Below are 22,134 nucleotides of genomic sequence, written 5' to 3' on the forward strand. Positions count from 1 at the left end.
CTATTGGGAGCTTTCTGGTAATTTAGCAAATGTAGGTCCTGCAAAGAAGTAGCAGTTGGATCGTCCAAGTTTCCACCACATGGCTGACAGTTACAAGACTCAAAACCTGAGAAAGTCTCTGCCTCAAAATCTGCATATTAAGGGGCTTCGTTAGAGCTCCTCTAGTTAAAATGCCAATTGCAGTTGTTCAAGGAGATCAAGAAGGGACAGCATAGAATTGACTATTATGGTTCTACCTTGATGAGAAATTCCTGCACACTGAGGAAATCAGTGAGACTTTATGGTGGAGCTTTATGGCTCTCTTAGAAAAATTGTAATAGCTAGTTTTGCATCTACTAAGGTTTTGTGAGATTTGTTTGAACTTCTGAAGGCTTATGATAAAGAAAACTAAACTATCTTTGAGCAGTCTTCATCATAAAAGACAGTAAGCCAACACAGATCCTTCTAGAACTTATAGCCATATGACTTTCAAAAGGTTTACATTGATTTCCAATGCCACAGGCACAACAGAGAATTGTAATAGCTTTTCCTGTCCAAACCCTGAACACTATTAAAAAGTACTTTGAAAGTATTTCCTCATTAATGGTTAATATAGGACACAGAGTCTGTAATTCAGATTATGAAAACTGCAGTGATGTACCTCTGTTTTCCATCTAGGTAAGTGACTGGACAGTATCCCTGCATTTCAGCACTTATAGGGAATAAGGCCTTCACTTCTGCCGCAGTCAGTTTCTTTGGTAGCATGTCTGGGAGTGGGAGAGGGTGAGGTGCCAGTGGTGGCACGTAAACCTCTGGTCTGCTCAAGAATTTCTGTAGAAAAAGAAATTAAATGTTTTTCTAATGAAAGCAGCGCTGTAAGACTGTTGGTCAAACTCCAGAGGACTGGCTCACACCATTTAGATACTTTCTTCTACACCTCTCTTAGTGTGCTGGCGCTGCTGCTGCACTGGGATAAGTCATTTCTTTTCTAGCCCACTCTCAGTTGAAGTCATCACTATCCGCCCACCATCCGTCACTATCCATTGCTATCGTTAGCCATTCTCTACCCCCAGCCTCCCCAAAACAGATGGAGAAAGGAGGGAATGGTTGCTTTAAAATGAATGTTTGATCTGTGACAATTTGTAAGAGGAGCTTTGGTTTGAGTGAACTCTGCTGCATTTTGTTTGCCTTGACATTTGATAGCCGAAGTAGACAGAACAAAAGCTTGAATACTAACAACACTAGGCAATTCCAATTACATATTTATTTCTGTATGGAATCAAAGAATCTAACCAACAACGGTCCCTCTTCCCCTAATCTCCTCCTGACCTGCTTTTTGACACTTACGTCCAGTTCTTCCTGTGAAGCCATTTTGTAATAGTGACCTCGAAATTCTGCAGCTAACTGCAATGATGATGTTACGGAGCAGTCAACCAATTCACCCTTCTCCGCGAGGGTGACGGGGCAGTACTGTCCAAACTCCCCCAGCCGATCCTGCAGCTCTTTGGGAGTGATACACAAATCAGCAATGCCAGCTGCTTTTCCTGTTAATAAAAGCAATTAATGATAATGTTTTATTAATGAAAGACATAAACATCAAACATTTCTATGCAGAAATGTTACAGTTTAGCAGCTGTTATAATTCATCATGTGAAAATGATTTGAAATAATAAGAATTAAAATAGTATTTTTTAAAGATTGATATTAAAATGAAGTTGCAACCCATTTTACAAACTAATTTTGATAAAATTTTTCTAGCACTTAAGAAATATAATCATTCTTAATGATGTGGCATATTCTGTATGCTTAACTTATTAGTCTGTTTTCACTGGACAGTTTTATTTATGATTTATTGATTTACTCTGTGTTGCTAAGGAACATTTGAGCTATTATTTTATTTACATTGGCGAAAAAGAGTACAACGTGTGACGAAAGCCTCCCCTTTATTCATCCCTGTCTTGCAAATGTTGCAATCTATCCAGGTGAAATATATTCAGAATGTTGAATAAAATGTCATGTAAAACCCAAACGATTTAAAATCTGTGCTTTTCAAGCTTGATGTGAAAAACTTAAATGTATTTTAAATTTTTTGGGGCTTATGACTGCAATTTTTAAGAAGGGTGCAGCCACAGAGCTGTAGAAGTTAAACCCAAAAGGTGGAGATAAAGAAGTCTGCCTTTCTGAGGAATTCTAGTTAAACTGCACAGGCATGTTTAGAAGGCATATTTAATCCTGACCAATGCTGGCACACAAAAATTCAAGTGGGAACTGTGCCATCTTAGACGAAAGTGGATTTCCTCCCACAGCACTGAAATTAACTCTAATGGCATATTTAACCTTAATTCTGAACTGAAAATCAGCATTTTCCTCCTTCTTTTCCTCTTCCTCTGCTGACACTTAAGTGAAGCTGCAAGTCATAGTTCCCCTTGTATACTTTGGGGTACCCTTTGTGATTTATCACCCAATGCTGAGGAATCTGCCATGGACCATGACACCTCCGACGTCTTTCAGTTGTATTCTGTTACCCTGTCCTCTGGAGGATGCCTCAGACTGTCCTGTGGCTAGTTTTGTCTTTGGTGTCTTCAAGAGATCTCTTCAAGATTTCTCCAGATGAGATTGAAGAATTGGAGGGTATGTATGTATGTGCCCAAAAATTATATTCATCCAAAGCAAGTTGAAGTTTAAATGAACTTACTACACTGCAGCTTCTTAAAGAAACAAGTATTATTCTGAGAAACTTTGTTTTTCTTTTACCTTCTCGTATTCTTTCCAGGTATACCTGGATTTCTTTAACAACCACTTCGACTTCCTGCAGTACTTTGTTCCAGGTCCACCACTTGCTCCGAAGGGCATCGATCACACACCAGTTCTGATGCTCCTTCTTGTAGTAAGTCCTAACTGCATCAATGTGTTGTTTATAGAAGGAATTTTTAATAGCTAGAATCTGTGAGCTGTCATGCTCAGGGTAGGGAGGTCTGAAAACAGTGAAAAATAACACTGGTTTAATATGAGTCTGAAGAATAGATAATTTCATTGAATTTCAGGTATAAACAATAGAGTACACTTAAGTCCTTTTTACAGAATTCTGCTTACTTGAAACTAGAACATATTTGAGAAATAAACCTTTCTTATTAAAAATATTACCAGTTACTTATGAAAAGCAATATACTTATGATCAGACAGTTATGTTCAGAAGAAAGAACAAAACTTTTGCTATTTATGTCCCAAATACAGCTCGGTAATTTTGTAAAGGATGTGGAACGTATCAGCACATGTGAACTGACAAACACTACCAATATACCATTAAATGGTAGCCTAGATAAAATGCTATGAGACTTTTAAAATGGCAGTCAATTGTTTATTGAAAACCAGGCTTAATTTTGAATTAGGCTGTTGTTGGAAATCAAGTCATAGCCTTAATCCTTGGATATATTTTGAAAACTGTCATATATATATATATATATAAATGACAATAACCCATCTGACCTCTAAAAATATGCAAGACCAGAAGAGATATTTTAACTAGAACATAGAAGCATTTCCTGTTCTGGTTCTTAATTTAAATGATGCCAAAAAAAAAAAAAAGATAAACTTCTGTTTTGATAGGATTAATTTCTCTGTAAGTTGTACCTTCCAGAAATACCTGATACTGCACATTTGATATGTATTTAAGCCTATGAAATGCAATTAGTTTGGTATTTGAAATGAAAAGTTTGAAGTAAATATTTTCAAAAAGACAGCATTAATTTAATTTTTTGCAATGCAAATTGTCTTTGGGCTTTCAGTAAACAATTAAGCATTGTACTGATTGCTTGATACAAAGAAAGAGACAAAATGAAAGAGACATGCAATAATGCTCTAAGCTATCTGGAACTTCTTAGAAACATTTCCTCTAATGAGAACCAGGTTCTTATACAATTTAATTTTAAGGTGAATGTTCTGTTCTTTTTAATTCTCTGTCCATTTATAAACTACTTACTGCTCTTCCTCAAAAACAACCAACAGCTCTTTAAACAGAATATTTATCTCCTTAGAAAAACAAAGAAGGGAGTGAGCTGAATTGAAAGTTTTAGATGAGTAACCCATGAATTGTATACATTATTAAAATATACATTGTTTCCATCTTTTGAAAAGAACTCAAATTAAGACTTAAGAGAGCTTATTAGATGAAGTATCATTTCCCTTATGATGATGATAATTGAATTGATGAATAATAAATTTCAGCAGCAGAGTGAACTAGTAATATTTCTGATGTATGGTTTCATTGCAACCAGTGGTGCATTACAAAGCAGTGGGTGCACAGCGGTGCACATCGGCAATCTCAGTCATGTAGTTGGGGGATCTGGCCAGAGCACGCCACAGATCCCTTATGTCTCTGTTTCTGGTCTATGGAAACCAAAGCATACATTAGAATGTAGAAGGACTGGTGCCCGCGTCCTTTCATACGTGGAGTTTAGAGGCGGCTGGGGTTATGCACCAGCTTAGATACAGCCTCTCTGGGTACAGCACTGAGGCACATAAATTGAGAAATGACAATATTGTGTGGATAAAAATACAGCTATCGGGGAGCATCACTACCTATTTGTGCTTTCCTTATCCAACACTGCTCTTCTGAACACTTCTTTTGCATCCATTTCTAATTCAAAGATTTTCACTGGAACTATCCTAGCTGATTCCAAGAGGTTTACTTGTTTTCTTGTTACAGGATATCCATCAAGTACAACTCTGCAGACAAACAGAAACAGAAAGACAGTTTTCCTAAGAAGTCTGTTTCTAATTAACCATTAAGACTCTGTTTCTAATTAACCATTAAGACTATGTATATTCCTAGAATATACATAATATAAAAATATTATAAACTATTTTTTTAAAAAAATTAAAATTAAAAATTTACAATAAAAAAAATCAAGTAGATAGAATAACAAATAGTAAAGAGTAAAGGAAATACACAAAGGACAAAAGGTGTAGGCATGTAAGTGAATGGATCTGACATAAAAATGGTGGACTTTAAAATTCTGACACATCAATCATTCAGAAATATAATTTTAACTATGGGAAATCTCCATATGGATTGGGAGGAGTAGTTTTCAAAGTGAAATGTTTTACAGTACTTGGAAGTTTGTAAAATCATATTGAAGAAGAAAAGTTTTTCACCTATTAGGCAATACTGGGGCAAAACATACTGAAACAATATTCCAGTATTTAACATGATAGAAAAGTTGAAAGAATTCTGATCTCAAACTCCAATAATTTTCAGAGATTATTCCAGAATTCCCCTTCACTGTAACGATTCTCCTTTTTGGGGAGAGAAGTTGAATGTCATGAAATCATGATCATGAAGCTTTTCGAGCCTACCCACTTTGGAAAGTGTTTCAGTGGTGGAGAAAGAGCCTAGGAAATTGGGATCACATATGAATGAGGTGGAAAGACTCACTGGTTTCAGTTCCTCCTTAATAATTTCAGTTGTTAACAAAACCAGAAAAACCCTTGAGTACTGAACCAGTCTGAATGACCAAAGAGGATCCAGTGTGTCCAAGTTGGTACTGGAGTCGGTAAAAGAGACATAAAATGTTAGTTCTCAAAGGATAATAGAAAATATTGGCTTATTGACTGAAAAAATGTAACTTTCATAAAGTAAATTACTTGGATTTACTGGAATATAGTTACTTGAAAATTGCAGAAAATGATGCTTCAGTCTGGTTTCCTAGAGTCATGCGAGGAACCTCATTTTGTATGGATTATTTTCTTAATGCATAAACCACTGATGTGTTTTAGTGAAATTGTTTTACAATGATAATATGGGAATCGCTGCCTATGAAGGGACTGGCATGTCTTGAAAAATACCCTGAAACCCAAACAAGACTCTTACCCGGTGGTATTACACATGTCATTCATCAGAGCCACATCTAGAGCCTGGATGGCCAGTTCATCAGGTACAGTCAGTCCTTTGTGAAGAAGCGACTTTAACTTCAGTGCCAACTCAGTCTCCGGCTGATGGTTTAACACTCGCCGTATGGCATCTCCCATACTCAGGCGCAGTAGCCCATGCACACTCACAAATTTCTTGGCAACTGCAAAACATTTTGATTTCAACACACAACTTTTAACATAAGCAACATCACAGCCCAGCGGTATGTTCAAGTATGTCCCTAGTCTTAGAAGCTAACTGCTTAGCTCATTCCCTGGGTCATTTCCAATGCCTAATCTTTGTCAATGGGTACTTAACCCTGCCCCTAAAGGGCCCAAACCTTTGTGTATGTGCAGAGCATGCCCAGTGCACTAACAGCATTCAATTTAGCACAAACCTCATTCACCATTAGCAATGGTGAATATTATTACAAAATATCTTAGAAGATATGCTTCCACTGCTGCCTCTTTTACAGAACAACCTAGCAGTTAGATCATTTATCCAGGAAATGGGAAATATGGTCAAAATTTTCTCAGCATGAGATAATTTGAACCCGTCTCTTCGTTTTCTAACACCCTATTCTAATCATTAAGCTATGTTGTAAGCTGAATATTCTCCTTCTCCAGGTAAAGGCAGAGACCTGTGGATTGAAAGAGTCATAAAGGAAGAAGGAGAGGGGAGAAAGATCAAAGTATTTTTTTTTTAATTTAGAAGTTTGGAAACAGGTTGGGGAATGTGGAGTTTTGCGTTTTGGCCCTTGATCCTAAGAATATTTCTTAATTTTACATTAGATCATATTGACTGGAAGAAATAAGAAAACAGTTAGAAAATAAGCAGAAATAATACAAGGGGTATAAATATTCTAAATCCAGATTTTCTAAGTGCCAGTCCAGATCACTAACTTCTTAAGAAGCTGGGATAAAATTCAGATGGACAATGCATGAACATCTGACTGTAATGAGACACTAGAGAATGTAACTAAAGGATTCTATGCCCAGCAAGAAAAGCAGGAAGACCAACAATATTAATGGTTTATGATTTTTAAATAGCAGTAATGACAGATACAGCTTTAGTCATTAGATAAGGTTTTGCTTTATAGATAATACTGGCTCCTACCTGTAGTCTTTCCAGATTTTGGAGGTCCCACAATTGCAATCTTAACTGGCACAGCTGGTTTAGGTTTTGGCTGACAAATATATTTGATGGGATTTTTCATAAATGTTTCTTTATTTTTTTTACTTGAAAAGAAATAAATATATTGTCGGTGGATTACAGGAAAGATTGTGTTTTCATGGCTTTGTTGTGGCTTGATTACTTCTCCTTCACTTAGCTGTAGCATAAATAAAATGGAAAGCAGTTGATTAGGTTTGAGAAAGCCTCCTCTCCCTCCATGCTACATAAGTGGCTTTATAGGCAGGTAGAGGAGTACCAACTGTATGAAAAAAAACATCAAAGTATTCTGAAATTCATACATATGGACATAACATATTGTCCGAAACTGAGGAACTTCCCTACATAAGCAATCCTTGTACAAAAAAAATGAAGTAAACATTGAAGTGAGAAAGAATATTCACTGTTTCCAGTAGGTGGTACCGTAACACTTTCTGTCCATCAAGAGAGTGTAGTCAGAGAGGTATAACAATAGTTTTTTTTAATTTTCAAAGAATAAAGAAAATAATTTTATTCCTCTGTGAATTAAAACCACTTCTCTACTTAACAGTAGAAGATATAGAGAGAATACTGCATTCAGCAAAAGTCATGTACAAATGAAGAAAACAGAAAAGAATATCAATAGTTACATTGTGGTGAAGTGTAAAACCACAACAAGGGAAGCCAAAAAAGCTTTTGGTAAAATACACACACTGCTGATGAAATCTTTTCAAACACATCAGACAGCCCACTAGAAAGTCTGTAGTGTTGGTGGATCATTGAGTTGTCAAGACGAGTACTAGTGGAAGAAGTGGTCGTTGCAGATAAGCTAAATGATTTCCTTGCACCTCTGTTCACTGTGGAAGAACTTAGTCATGTCCCTGTTGCAGCCCTTCTTGGAGTAACTGCCTTAAAGTGTCAATAAAAGATATTTTAGAACAAACTGTTGATATCTGTAGAAAAAATTGCCAAGACTGGATGGCATTCACCTTACAGTTCTAAAGTGACTCAGAAGTGAAATTTTTACTGAGTAATATGTAACCTATTGCTTATGTTGGCCTTCCTTCCATGAAAAAGGTGGAGAAAGTGACCATTTTTTGAATGCCCTCCAGGATGGACTCTGGCAAACACAGTCTAGTAAACCTGACCCTGTATTGAGCAAATTGAAATATATTAAAGAAAAAAAAGTAGTTACAGGCATACATATGAAATAATGGGGAAGAGCTGGCTTGGCTTCTTGTAGAGGGAAATCGTACCTCACAAATCTATTGGTATTCTTTGAAGGAGTCAGTAAATATATAGATACATTGATCTGGTTGTTACAGTAAGAGATGAGACTGTTCTGCTGCATGGCATTACCTTGCCAGACCCTTCTCTGATTCTTAGGTTCCTATTCCTGCATTAAGGCATTTCAGGGTGCTTGAGCTGAATTTATAAGATGCCAGCAGTCTGTTCTACCTGCTCCCATTCCTCCCTGAGTTCATAATTTTTATTCTCTGCTTATTTAATCAGTTGCCTGCTTCCTTGCTTCCTGCCTACTTCCCTGCCACCCCAGTTAAATCTAAAAGTAATTGGTGTATACTCTACCTTTCTACAAAAAAACCTCTGGTCCTTAATCAATTTCATCATTTCTATTACATCATAAAATACCATCAAAATGATCCTATTTCCCTTTCATTATTGTCAGCACGTACATTTCCACCGGCAGCACACCACTCTGATTTTATCTAATAGCTTTCTATGACTTCTTTCTTCTAACTGAATCTTACTTTTTGGTTGGTAAAAAACCACTATACAGCATAAATGAATGAATTGGAGAAATGGAATGACAAAAATGTAGTGAAATTTAATAGAACAAAGAGCAAGGTCTAGCATGTAGGGACTAATACGAATTTCACATATAAGCTGGGGTTCAGTAACTGGAAATGACAAAAGAGAAGAAATATCTGCTTCTATTAGTATGTCCCTAGATTATTAGATGCCAATTTGATATAGTCATGGAAAAGGCAATTCTGATCCTAAAACATTTTAGGTATTTTCATTATACGTATCTGCAATAAGAGCTGATCTGTATACAGTTCTGATTGCCAAGGTGAAAGAAAGGTGATCTGGAACAGGTGAAGACCCAACATGATGTCTATACAAAAGGGAATAAAAGTTACTTGATTAATTAGCATAGTAAAATGCCCAAGTATGTTTGCTTTAGGAACGTCCTGTTTTCTGTATCTTGTTCACTGTCGGTATTTTAAAATAAATCCTCATTTTTATTTCAGATTTACTCACAGTACAACCTGCTTTTATTTCTGGCATTGAAACAAAAAATTTACCTGCTAATATTTCATTTGCTACCTATAAAACTGTATCAGCTCACTTTTGGGGGTAGACATGAGTACTCTCTGACCTCAGCTTTCCAGATCTCTGGTGAATACTATGGAATTACATTTGTTGCTCTTCAAAATTTGTAAATTTTGACAACAAAGAATTATTGCTGATGAATTACATACATTTAACATTTGTTGGTTTACTTTTTTTGCCACTGCAAGGGTTGATGGCCACCTGTGTGGCTTCTTACAAGTTCAAACCCCAAATCCTTTCAGTTTGTTCTCAGTGCTTCTGGAAGGCTTTAAGACCTTCTCTATTCTCCTGCGTTTTGTGGATCATTAAGAATTAGGCATTTATTTTGATTTGGTGCTATTAAATTGTGTTGCTCATGCTAATGTAACAAAATTTACTAAATGCCTCTCAGCCTTAGTTTAGCTACAACTATGAAAAGACTAACACCTTTTATGTATATTCAGTTTTTCATTAAATATTTCTGGTATTAGTTACTACTGTCTGATAATATCTTTTTATGTGAAACATATTTTTTAAAAGTATTACTTCTTGAAAATATTCTTCAGCTCTTTAAGAACATTACCTTGATTGGATCCCACTGACCAAAAGAACTTGGAAATTTATATGAGAAAATTAGCATTTTCTGTGCAAGTGGCAAACTTATTGGGTAACATTTCTCAAAAATGCTTCCACGATTTTCCATTAGAGAATTCAGCTTGCTATATATTTGGTAGCGTACGACGTGAGGCCTCCGTCCCCCATTGATCTTGATTTGTGGTATTAACAATTTTTCAAGTTCTTCCTGGTTAATGAAAACATAACGAAATATTAGAATCATAAACACAATCAGACTTTTAATAATGACTGACGGCAAGATTTTATGTGAACTATCAAGGGTTTCTTGAGCATGTTCTGAGTCACTGTAAATCAGCAAAATTTAATTTGAGAATTGGTCTTCCTGGCCACTGAAGTTTAAGTTACCCAGCCTATATTAAGTATCACACTATTTAAAAAAAAAAAAAAAAAGGATGATCTGACAGCTAACTTTAAGGAATCTACTATAATTAAACTAACGCTTGAGAAGTATCTTTCATTCAAAAAGAAACAGATATTCTTTCCCTACTCCAAACAATTTAGGATGGCTTATTTAGTTACTCCCTAAAAATATTGCTGCTCTCTAGTGACTTATTATTCTGCAGCTTATTCAACCAAAATATAAAACCAATCCATTTTTACAGAGTTTTTTCTAGCAACCTAATACTTTTACAATTGTTACTGGAGTTTAATGTCATCATTTAGTTTTCCATAAAAGACCAAGATTCCAGTGTCAAAGAGGACTAACAATTAAAGAATCAGAGAACAATAAAGAGTCTTGAATAATGAACCAGATACAGTAAGTTATTCCAAGTTATTTATAAAGACATAAGTGTTCTTGGAATTAAAAAAATAATGGGAAAAATACTAAGTAAGCTGTAACTAGGGGATATTAGTCGTATCTGGTCCCAATATGTAATTCTATTATTTTATACTACTTCTGTGTAATTCGTCAACTTACATAAAGTATCTGTATAGATCCACAGTCTTGGATCTTTCCACTTACTGTCATAAGCAGAACTCAATACAATAATGAACTCTAAAACACTAGTCACCTCTCTTGTCGCTGAGATTTATGTACTTCTTGAGAGAAACACAAGTTGTGGACTCTCTTAATTGGTTGTTCATTTTCTGACCTATCAAAAAGGAAATAAGGACCCCAAGCAAGATTGGGTAGATCTACCCAAAATTTTCCTTTGTTTTTTTCCACACAATATTAGTCTTATAAATTATATACTTTTTTAAGTATATACCTTCTCAGTACGGCCTTCATCTTGCTCACATATTTAGATCATGAGTACAGCAGCAAGATTGTTTACGCATTATAACTTTTGAATTTGACAATTAAAATAAACCTGAAAACTCTTCTTGCATCAAGCAATCATATAATTTAATAAAATAAGCAGTGGATTAGGTACCTCTACGCCTTGTAAACCATCTTTTTCTAAATCAAACTTTTCTACAATTTCATTTTTTATGCGGTCAACAGCATCAATCTCCTGTTCTTCTTCAGCCTCTTCTTCTTCTTCTTCTACAAACTCTTCTTCAAGTATAGCTTCAACATCTTCATTTTCATTCTCATCTTCCTCCTCAGTGGCTTCATAATGCTCCTCATTTGCTAAAGCCTATAAAGGTAAAGTATTTTGTTGTTTCATGTCTATGATACAGATGTTTTGAAGGAACATATGGAATTCTGGTCTCTCTTTTAATTAGAAAAATCAGTAATTCAACACAGCTTCATTTGGGGGTATCCTTTATCATTAGCGAAATTCTAGTAAATTTTAGTAGAAATTCAGAAGAAAATACAGAAGTATTGCATAGTGCATGCAGTGAAGCATTGTACCAGTTCCAACAGTGCTTAGAAAACTGAAATGCTACACTGCGGTTTTGATGAGAGGAGTATTTTTTTCATATTGTAGTTTGGCAGGACTTTTTTATAAACAAGCTTCTTAGCTGAAAGTCTAGTTGCCACGATTTCATGAGCAGTCAAGTAGTACATTAATGCAATAGTTTCTAAAACTGTTTAAACATCATGTCAAATTACCTTTGAAAGTAGAAGTTTCTGACAGTCTATCACATTTTTACTATTCTGCATTGCCCTGAAAACTCTGTGACTAAAAGCTCTAGAAATTTCTAAGATATGAATGCAAACACTTCTATTTAAAGTATTTTTATAAGCTTGTTTTCTTACCTCCTGTTTCTTTTGCTTTCGTTCTGCTAAAAGTTCTTCCCTTCTTCTAGCAATCCTCTCATCCTGTTAGTGAAAAGAAGATGTAAGACGACAATGATAATTGCTATTAAAAGCTCTTCTCTGAGTATTGGTAATGTGACCTAGAATTAATGTTGTTCTTTCCACCTTAAAATTCTGTTTCTAGTTGATTCTAATGTTAAAATATATTATCTGTGCAGCTTGAAATTTTGCAGACTAGATACACCTCTCGGTGAACACGTACAGAAATTTTAGTCTAACTTTGCAACTTCTGAGATTGAGATTAGGGAGGAAAAAAAAGACTGTGATTCTGATCACACTGAAAATATTATAATATTTTTATTGGTGAGCTACAAAGTTTCTAGACTTATAGGTGGTTTTTGCTGTATGGCAAAGGAGTGACTGAGCATAGTATTAAATGTGTGCTGTTCCCCATGACTGTTTAAAACTGTCCCATTTTGACCAAGTTATAAGCATTTGAAATACAGTCCCCCATACATACTCAGAAGATACATGTCAGATATCTGGTGGCTAAATCCTAACTCAGAAGTAAGACACAGAAGCATTCTACCTAAGGCTGGTGGCGTTGATGGGGATTCAACCTGTAGTTGCTGCTTGCACACTATAATGCTGTCACCTGAACTGAGATCAAAAAAGCTGAGTATGTCAACGCACAGGCAATAGCACAATTTTAGAAATCCATGTTAGCTGCAAACAAAGTGGCCTGGATACCAGGGCATTCTAAGCAGAACAGCAAGAAACTCTGCACAGACTAATTTACTCTTGTGACTAAACTCTGCTGTTCCAGAATGACAAAGCACTGCAGATGTGCTCATTGCTCTCAGTATCCTGTTGCCAGCTTCTTTCAGTGGAGAAGGAAACTCTAGGGTAGTGTTCAGCTGGTCTGTCTGTTTTTCCAAGACTGTCTGTATGTCTTCCAGCTTTAGTAACAAAAGAAGGGGTAACAGTACACCCAGCAATGCTGCATTCTCACAGCACCACCCAACTTGCTCACCAACTGGATGGTATAGAAAAATACTCATCATGTAACTAAAAACTATATTGCAATACACATAAGCACAACACAAAATAACACAAATAACACAAAATTATCAAATTAATGTTACTCAGGAAATCCTGATTCTGAGCTTTCCTTACTTCTTCATGCCTTTATCATTTTGTGTTGCTGTTTCAAGTATGTGTTTTAAATAAGAACCTGTTATTTTTGTTTGCCATCAGGAGCCATATTGATGCCTACCCTTCATTAGAAGTTTGGACCCTAGGATCCATAGCAGAGGTATTTGGCACTTGAATTATCAGAGTAACTGCTTAGAGGGTGAGCTTAGTACAGCCATGTAGGCTGCTCACTAGAATGCACCTTTTCCAGCGAGATTTCCAACTTGTATCAGGAAGGACTAAATTGAAAAAATACTTCAACTCTCCTAGATTATATGCATTCTCAAAGCCAACCTCTGGCACAAGCAGTTCAGAAAACTTACTGGTATCGTATGAACCTTGTCCCAAATTCTGTTGAACTAACTTCCTCTGTATCAACTGCTCTGCAGTAACTTATGCTCAGACCTTTTCTGATAGCACATGTGAAGTACTTTATCTCACTTTTATAGAAAGTTAGGAACCTTGAATATATTGGTACGTGCTGATTGTAAATGTCGGCATAGAGGTTTCAGGTTACTGCAAGTAACTTGTAACCTGTTGAGCAGTAGGCACGGCTTTGTTCAAACAGGAGACGGTGCAGCTGCAACAGCACTGAGAATGTGACTGTTACATTTCTGTGCAGAGTATCATAGTTGGAAACCAGACACATACACTATATAGTACCTTTGAAGTCAACCTATGAGAGATGCAGATCAACTCAACAGCCCATGCTCAGGGAAACCAGGATGCAACACCAATACTGTGCTTGAGGCTGCGCATTTGATTTCTTATGACCACAGTCACTCTCTCCATTTAGTTGCCTTTTTTCCAGGACTTTCCATATGTCCATATTCTGTCAGACACTTTTCCTGAGCTGCGAGATATCTAAACTCCTGCACAAATTAATTGCACAGAGGAGGAAAGGCGCCCTAACTTCTTTTTGGTTCCTATGGTAAATCTGGGAATGCTGTCAATGTGTGGGGTGGGGCTGTGTCTCCTGGCTCCCGTATCTGTTTCTCTGTGTGCTCTTCACTGCTTTGGGAGTTCTAGAATCTGTGTTGAGACCTAAGCTGCTGAAATTACAAAAAAGTAGACAGGAACGAAAACTTACCCTTATTTTTGTTTTCAGGTCTTTCAGTTTCTTTTTATTTTCCTTTTTTTTATACTGTCTTTCTTTCCACTTTTTCAGACGTGGAGGAAAAAGACGGTCAAGAATGTCACTTTCTTCTACTTCAATATAAACTGTAATGTCAGGACACAGTCCTCGTTCCGACAAATACTGGGCTTCATGTGAAGTACGAGGGAAACCATCCAGTATAAATCCTGTGGACCTAATTGGAAAATAAGATATTTATCATTACACAATGTGGTTTAAAGTGCAACACTGTGAAAATGCAATTAATTTAAAAAAAAATAAATTTAAACTACCTTATTAAATGTATATGTTAAGAGTAAACTTAAAAAAATACTTTCAGATATTATCTTTTGACATGTAAAACTGATACTTCACTATTTATTTTAATAGGTGTACTAACAAATTTATTTCTTCTGAGGTTTTAATGTGCAGAGATTATTATTTAAAAATAAATTAAAAAAAAAAAAATTGTCTCCTCAGTATTGCCCGTGTGACTCTAAAACCAGTACTTCTTAGCCACTGCTCTCAAAAAAATAGAAGGTGCCCCAAATATTATTTTGGTAAGATCTGCAACAGAAAGCTTTTCACTTGAAAATTGTTTTTTCAGAAATGCCTGACAGTTTCTTCTCTAGTGTAGGATGAGAATTTTGCCACTCAGGATAACCTGTATCTTCCTTCCAGCAGATATTAAGAACAGAACAAATATGTCTGGAAAACTCTATGGCTTGTTGGAGCTTTTACAATCTCAGATAAGTAGCTCTGTAAAGATGAAGTTAGTATTTCTCTTTATTACTTTAGACCTTAATTGGATACATTGTAAAACTGCAGAAAACCGAAGAAGCTTCAAGGAATGGGAGTGGATGGAAGAACAGGTTGTCCTGAATGCTGTGGAGAAAAGCTGGGGGGAGGGTATCATGATATATATATCGTGATGAAGGTTCTCTTCTGCTATACAGTCCCTGATGAAACTGAATTTATATAATGTAATGTATTGTAATATCACAACATTATGTGTAATGCTGGGTTATTTTTTGTCTTGGTGCATTTTTTTTCCTAAAACTGATCTCCCTATTTTCACACCCTTCAGAGAACATTGTCCCCTATCTGTGGGCCAACAGGACAAAAGTTTATTTGAGCATCTTGTTTATTTTTTTTAAGGCATTTCTCATACTGTTGGGAATTGAAACCTAATGGCCAACTTGCCAACAGCTTTGATTTGGATGGAAATGGATGGAAGAGATAGATGTGAAAAAAAGGGATTTTCCCTGATGAAATTACATCCTAAAAAGCCAGTCTGCTTTCTAGAAGTCTATGATCTTATTTATTTATGCAACAATAATCCACATTTATCACAGTGTTATGGATGTACTTTCTAATATGAAAGGAAGTCTGTTATGGATACATCACTGGAGTACAGAATGTGGTGAATGCACAGCATAATCTGATTCTGTGTTATTTTGGAGACCATTGATACTTTGTCTTTGCTTTCCACACAACATTTATAATATATGGAAACCGATAGTTAACAGCTGGATTCCAGCTCTCTATGTTTATTAACTACATGACAACATAAAAGCTTTATTTACATATCTATCCTGTAACGCCCCCCAAACTACCTAGCTATTCAGGAGATTTAATCTAATTCAAGTGCACTAAGAACTTTTGTCGAGTCCTGCGTAGAGCACATAAGACATAGTATTGTTAAAATATCAATGAAAATAGAGCAACAAAACCAAGACTGAGAGATAGGTCATGATTCATAAGAAGTACAAAAGCATTGAAATAATCTCTGCAATAGTTACTTGTATTTGTGGACACAATCAATGATATACTTGCTAAGATTAATTAAAGAAAGAGAATCTAATTAGAGTTACCGGAATGGCTCTTTCCTCCACCAGTCAAGAACAATATTATCAAGGACTTCTGGAGGCAGTGCCTCATTATCCATTAGATTTGCTTTGATTGCTTCTTCCTCATCAGTTAATTTCACCTTCTACACCAAAAAAAAGAACAGAGAGAAAGAAAGATCCACCTGACACATTTATTTACTCTTGAGTAAGTAAGGTACTGGCTTCATTTGATTTAAACCAGCAGAAACAAAGTAAACCCATTTGCCACATTTCACTGTACTACATTATACATTTTGGGATATTTTCCACATGTGTGGGGTTGGGTAATTCCCTAGAGTTGGGGCATGTATGCTGTATGAGTTCCAATGAAACCTAAAGCACAATTATTAAATATTTAATTATAGATATGCTCAATTCAGAGAAATAGAAACTGAAATGATCACAGTTTCTCCTAATTGCCCACAAGAAGCTTTCCACTTAGTTATACACGTTCTCACGCTTAGAGAGTCCACAACCTCAGAAAATTATCCTCTAGAGTTTTGTGCATGAATGAGTTTCTGAACTGAACTGCAGTTACATCAGCTGTGCAGACATGCCATCAGATAAAGCACTTTATGAGAAGCGTGAGAAAAAAATACTAACGTAGAGAAAGATTGTTTACCAGCAGATAAAAAGATGATGAGGAAAAAAATACTAACAGAAGTGCTTTAGTGTAAGACTTGTATTGATGCCAAAAAAATAAAGCTGAGAGAGCCAGCGATAACCATCAGCGCCAGGAACACTTGCCATATTTTAGCTGTGATGACCAAGTTGTAAACTGACTTGCCAAAAGAACCTTCTGTTAGATTTAGTGTATAAAAACCTGAACATTAAAAAGATCAGATTAGTACCTGTTTGCTTTTTTCGGTCTCAATTTTAGTCATGGTCTGAGAGAAGTCCAGTTCCTGTGATAGAATTTTACTGTAATCTTCTTCAGGTTCTTCATCATAATCGGGCCCAACCTTCTCTTTAGTTTTGGGTAAGATCAATTCCTGTAAATATTCTTCAAACTGAATGTGGAAAATGCCTAATTTGTCTGCTATCTGTCGTGCACAAGTAGTTTTACCTGCTCCATGAGCACCAAGTAAGCACACCCGTAAAGGAGGAGCCTATAGGAAAGAATTGGAATATTTTATAACAATTTGGAGTCCACAGTCCCCTACCATTTTGGCAGTCCCCTACCATTTTTCACTTCCAAAATATAATTATTAAAATTGCATCAAAAGCAGTCACATCATTTTGCATTTTAATTTTTCCAGACTTTCTACTGCTGTTCCAAACAGACTACCTGCTCTCTGGAAATAATGAACAAACACACTATGGCAGCTAATGCCAGTGGGTAAAAATCAAACCGCATTAGACAACTCTGGTAAATCTTCCCTTCTTTTACCCTTCTTCCACTTACAAATTAAGACTTAAAGATAGTAAAAAAAAACCCCAATAATTGTGATTTGTTAATCATATGATTATTGTAAACCCTTATAATCTTCCTCTCTTTTCCCCTTTATTTGCATCATTAATTCAATGTGTTAATTTAAATGTACACTAAAAAGTCACTAGGGAAGCAATGTGTTTTATTTGTTTCAAGGACTTGGCTGATATATTTATTGTAGAAGAAAAACAACAATAATAAACAATTATAAATGGGAATGGGAAATAGTGATTTTAATTTGTTAATATCTGCTTTAAACAATTTTGAAGATTCTTACTTGTATCGGTTCATTGTGAGCCACATACTCTTCAGGGTTCTTCAAAAATTTATCTTTGTACTCAGAAGTTGAAAAATAATAAATCTTTTCTTGATATTTAGCTGCATGTTCATTGAGTCCTGGGTGAAGGACAAAGTTCTCTTTCAGACTGACTGGACAAAAGTGTTTTGTGTCTCCCATGTGCCTTTTCTTTTCCTTAGTTTTTTCTTCATCCTGAAAATAATATGAAAATTTTCAAAACCATTTGAATTCAGTAGTTCACTTAGATTAAGTACATCAAGTAGATCAGATTAAGTAATGTCAAATATATCAGCTAAGCACTGAATGAGAATGGAATTCCCAAGATAGTTGGTAAACTAAATATGTCTATGAAAATACACTCTTTTTGGTCAGAAAACAAACTGTCCAGTCTAGTGAAACAATTATTGAGAAAAGAATGACCATTTAAAATTTGAAATGATAATATCATAGTTAGCTGTTGAAGACCAAAATTAAGCTACAAGTATCTATGATAAAATCTTTTCCTGCTGAAAGGAAAAAAAAAAAAGCAATTCAATTTTGTTGCTTTTAAATGTGCAGAAGTAGACTTCTTCAGAAAAGGCAATGAGAACTGGTATTATGAAGTCAGATTACTTATCCATTAAAATTAATTTCTAAAAAAATCTATTTCGTACTGCTCCAGTACAGTATATGGATATCTTGTACTGTTAAATTTGGGGATGGGCATCTTCCAATATAGGATGAAAATAAAAGGAAGGTGAAGCCAGACCTTTAATTTAATTACAGTGGGTGATGGAAAATTACCAATAGCTGAGATGAAACAGAGGATTGCACATTAGGACTCTGCATCTTCTGATGTTTACATGATGGTTCACAGAGTCATTGTTAATTGACAGAAATCAAAGTTCACAGTTGTTTCTTTAATAAAGCCCCTCTTTTCCATCTGGTAAAACTAAGTACATTCATTCTCTCTATTAGCATGGGGTATTTATGCTTCTCACTGGAGTAAAACTACTATCAGCTGGAACACAGGAATACAATGCAAGTGTTCTTGAAGCATATGCTGATACTTATTCTGTAAGAAGGCTAAATCATGCAAAATCTGACTTTTCTGGGATTATGTTCAAACTGAAAATAAATGAGTTAAAATAAAAGCATAAACAGACAAAGCCAGCATGCTTACTTCTTCCTCTTCATTTTCCTCTTCTTCACCACCTTCTTCTTCATCTTCTGCTTCAGCAGCCAAATCTTCTGCTTCCTCGTCTAAGTCTTCAGCAGATAATTCCCAACCATAATATTTAAAAGGTTCTGAAAAGGTTAATTTTTTTTTGTTTGTTTCAATATTTTTCATTTGGCTACGCCAGAATATATTCTTTGTCCATAAATGTAAGCACATATGTGAAAGCAAATCATGCCAACTGTATATGGCATTTCACCTACTCATAGAACAAAATGTTCTCCCTGGATGTAGGAATTAATATATTGCTTCCTCCAAAAATGGAAATTCTACTGGTTGTTTTTTGGTTGAAGTAAATTGGTATTTTCAATGGGAACTTGTAGTACAAAAGTATTATACAAACACATGCAAACAGTGCAAAAAAAATGTTTGTGACAGGTTTTTTCCTATTGTTCATTGAGGAAAATCATCAGTCAAATTTTATTTGATTATAAAGCTATCATAATAAATATTTTGGTTAATAAACACTTGAATTGTAGTAATAATAGGAAAAATGTAGTACCAATATTATTTATCCTGTACTCAAAGTTGTTAGAGATTTGAGCACACAAGTGAAGAAAGGTAATTTGCCAAAAAAAATATAAATACTATAAAAATCCAGTCTTGAAACACAATCTATGCAGGTGTGTAGATTAGATTATTACACACTCTGAAAGTTTCATTGACTTCAATTAATATTGTACGTTAGTGAAACTTTGTTATCTGTCAGTTTCTCAAACCAGTATCCTGACCTGAACAGATAGAGCAAGTAACAGGGGAAATGCACTGTCAGAATGTTTAGGGAGCTATTATGTACATATTTGTATAGCCATCTATATACTTTTCAAACATATATATTCCCTACTCTTCCTATGTCTCAAAGGCTGCTAGTGTGCTTTTCAGCTCACCCACAGAACACAGCATGTCCTGTTCCCACTTCACATGAGTAACGCAGAACTGAATATAACCTATCTCTCCAAAATACTCATCATACAAAGTCTCCAAAATCCCTCTTGGTAGGTTGAGTGTAAATCACATAAACAGTGTTACTTACTTTCCATAACCAGTACAGTTTGATTAAGCAGACTTTCTGGAGTTTGCTCAGCAATCTCTAAAACAGCAACCTGAACTAGAGGTGACTGCTTGATTTCTGACGCCACTGTTTGCCAGTCATGCATGAAAAGGTCAATCTTCTCTTTAATTATTTCCATTTCTGGTATATCTGGAAAATCATCCTCTGAAAACCCAGGTAGTATGACCTCTGAAAAATCAAATAGTATATAGAAGGCAATGCTCGTCTAAAAAGTTTTTGCATTTAAAAATTATCATTATGCTTTAGGATTATTTTTATTTTCCCCAAATATAGTGGTTTTTTTTTTTTTTTTTTTTTTTTTAAATGCTGCTTCCAACAATGAGACACAAAAGTGCGACCCATTTCTCTGGAGGCTGGAAGTCACCCATAGTTATAGAAGGATAAAGACTATGGATGTAAATCCCATCTGCCAGTCAATACACTCCAGGACAAGGAGTATATAAATGATGAAAATAATAGTAATACAAATATGTATGAAAAAATAAATGAAACTTTAAAAAGAGGTATATCATGGCTTCCCGCTGTGGATACTTGAACTCTCACAAAAATTGTGGCTTTAATGAAGCCATGTCTGCATACACTAACTTGTTTAATGTGTAAGGGAAAGAAAAGACTTTAATCTCCTAAGGTACATTGTGCAGAAATTTGTTGTGTCAATCGTTTAAGATCAGAGAAGTCCAAGCCTGTCTCCTAACACTGTATCATTAAAAGTAAACAAAAGTTAGAGACTGAAAGAATGCATTAATATAAATAAGAAATTCACAGGTACTACTCAGGTAAACATGACAAAATCATATGAAATGCATTGTCATACTTGGTGAGCAAAATAACAAAGGAATAGCTGCTTCCACTGCCATCCATTTTCCTGGACAGAATTAAAAACTTGATATTGACACATAAACAGAAAAGGAGAAAGATACTCATAGGTTCCTAGGGCTGCAATGAGTATCCATTTAGACATTGTTAGGCCCTGAAAGTCCCAAGACAAAGTTCTGTCTCAGCTAGAAGATACAGAGGTGCCTGGATGACACCATCGCCACCTTGTCCTTACTAAATCACGATCAGTCTCCGGCAGCAGCAATGTGGTGGTGGTGCTGCTGTTCCCATTCCCTGCACTCATATAATTTTCAACACTGATTTTCCTTTTTTTCTTATAATTTTTCTTTTGTGTTCTTTTTAATTGGTCTGACATCAGTGCCTTCAGCTAACACAAAAAAAAGCAGTTGAGAGCAATGACTTAAACGGTGTGAGTTATTACCACTTTAAGTTTGCTGGGACTTAGAGTGTATGCTGTGTTTTCCTCTTGCCAGAAATAAAGCTGCAAGAAAGGACTTGAACAGCGGATGGAGTGATTTTCTATTTAGCTATAATTTTCCCCTCCTCTTTTTGTTTCTGTCTTGTTTTGAGTTTGAAAGAACAGGAACAGATTTTGACACAAGCACAACAGTTTCAAGCCTATTCCAATGAACTTTTACTGATTTTTTTTTACAAAAAAGGACCATTACTACTATTTTTCTTTATGTAACTTCCTACACATAAAAAGAGGTATTACTAAAAAGAAAGCCTTACTTAATGCCTTGTACGTTAAAAGCTTTGAGCATTTTCTTAAAAATACAAAACCCAAAAACATTCTCAGTGTTTTACAGTTACTCCCTGGCATTAAGCTGGCCAGTGCTCACTATGTGAAATTGCAGCACTGTAATGTTCATTTTGAGTTTGCCCCAAACTGAAAAATCCAAACAATTTTTCTGGCCTATGAAGAGT

The 22,134-nt window shown here is 35.5% G+C and overlaps 1 protein-coding gene across 1 annotated transcript in view; it reads right to left on the reverse strand.

The window, feature by feature from the left end:
• Positions 1-22,134, reverse strand: part of AK9 (adenylate kinase 9) — a 61,547-nt gene that overhangs the window by 3,236 nt on the left and 36,177 nt on the right. The window contains exons 19-33 of the mRNA XM_074150826.1: positions 20,332-20,538; positions 19,245-19,369; positions 18,062-18,274; positions 17,204-17,461; positions 16,338-16,456; positions 14,440-14,659; positions 12,156-12,218; positions 11,383-11,589; positions 9,954-10,172; positions 7,004-7,217; positions 5,849-6,050; positions 4,558-4,704; positions 2,734-2,954; positions 1,327-1,523; positions 641-810 (exon numbers count right to left, since the gene is read on the reverse strand). Of these exons, the coding sequence (XP_074006927.1) occupies positions 641-810; positions 1,327-1,523; positions 2,734-2,954; positions 4,558-4,704; positions 5,849-6,050; positions 7,004-7,217; positions 9,954-10,172; positions 11,383-11,589; positions 12,156-12,218; positions 14,440-14,659; positions 16,338-16,456; positions 17,204-17,461; positions 18,062-18,274; positions 19,245-19,369; positions 20,332-20,538 (2,782 nt within the window). The remainder of the gene's footprint in view (positions 1-640; positions 811-1,326; positions 1,524-2,733; positions 2,955-4,557; positions 4,705-5,848; positions 6,051-7,003; positions 7,218-9,953; positions 10,173-11,382; positions 11,590-12,155; positions 12,219-14,439; positions 14,660-16,337; positions 16,457-17,203; positions 17,462-18,061; positions 18,275-19,244; positions 19,370-20,331; positions 20,539-22,134) is intronic.

Source organism: Numenius arquata, chromosome 7 (assembly GCF_964106895.1).
Source record: "Numenius arquata chromosome 7, bNumArq3.hap1.1, whole genome shotgun sequence".
In the NCBI taxonomy this organism is placed as follows: domain Eukaryota; kingdom Metazoa; phylum Chordata; class Aves; order Charadriiformes; family Scolopacidae; genus Numenius; species Numenius arquata.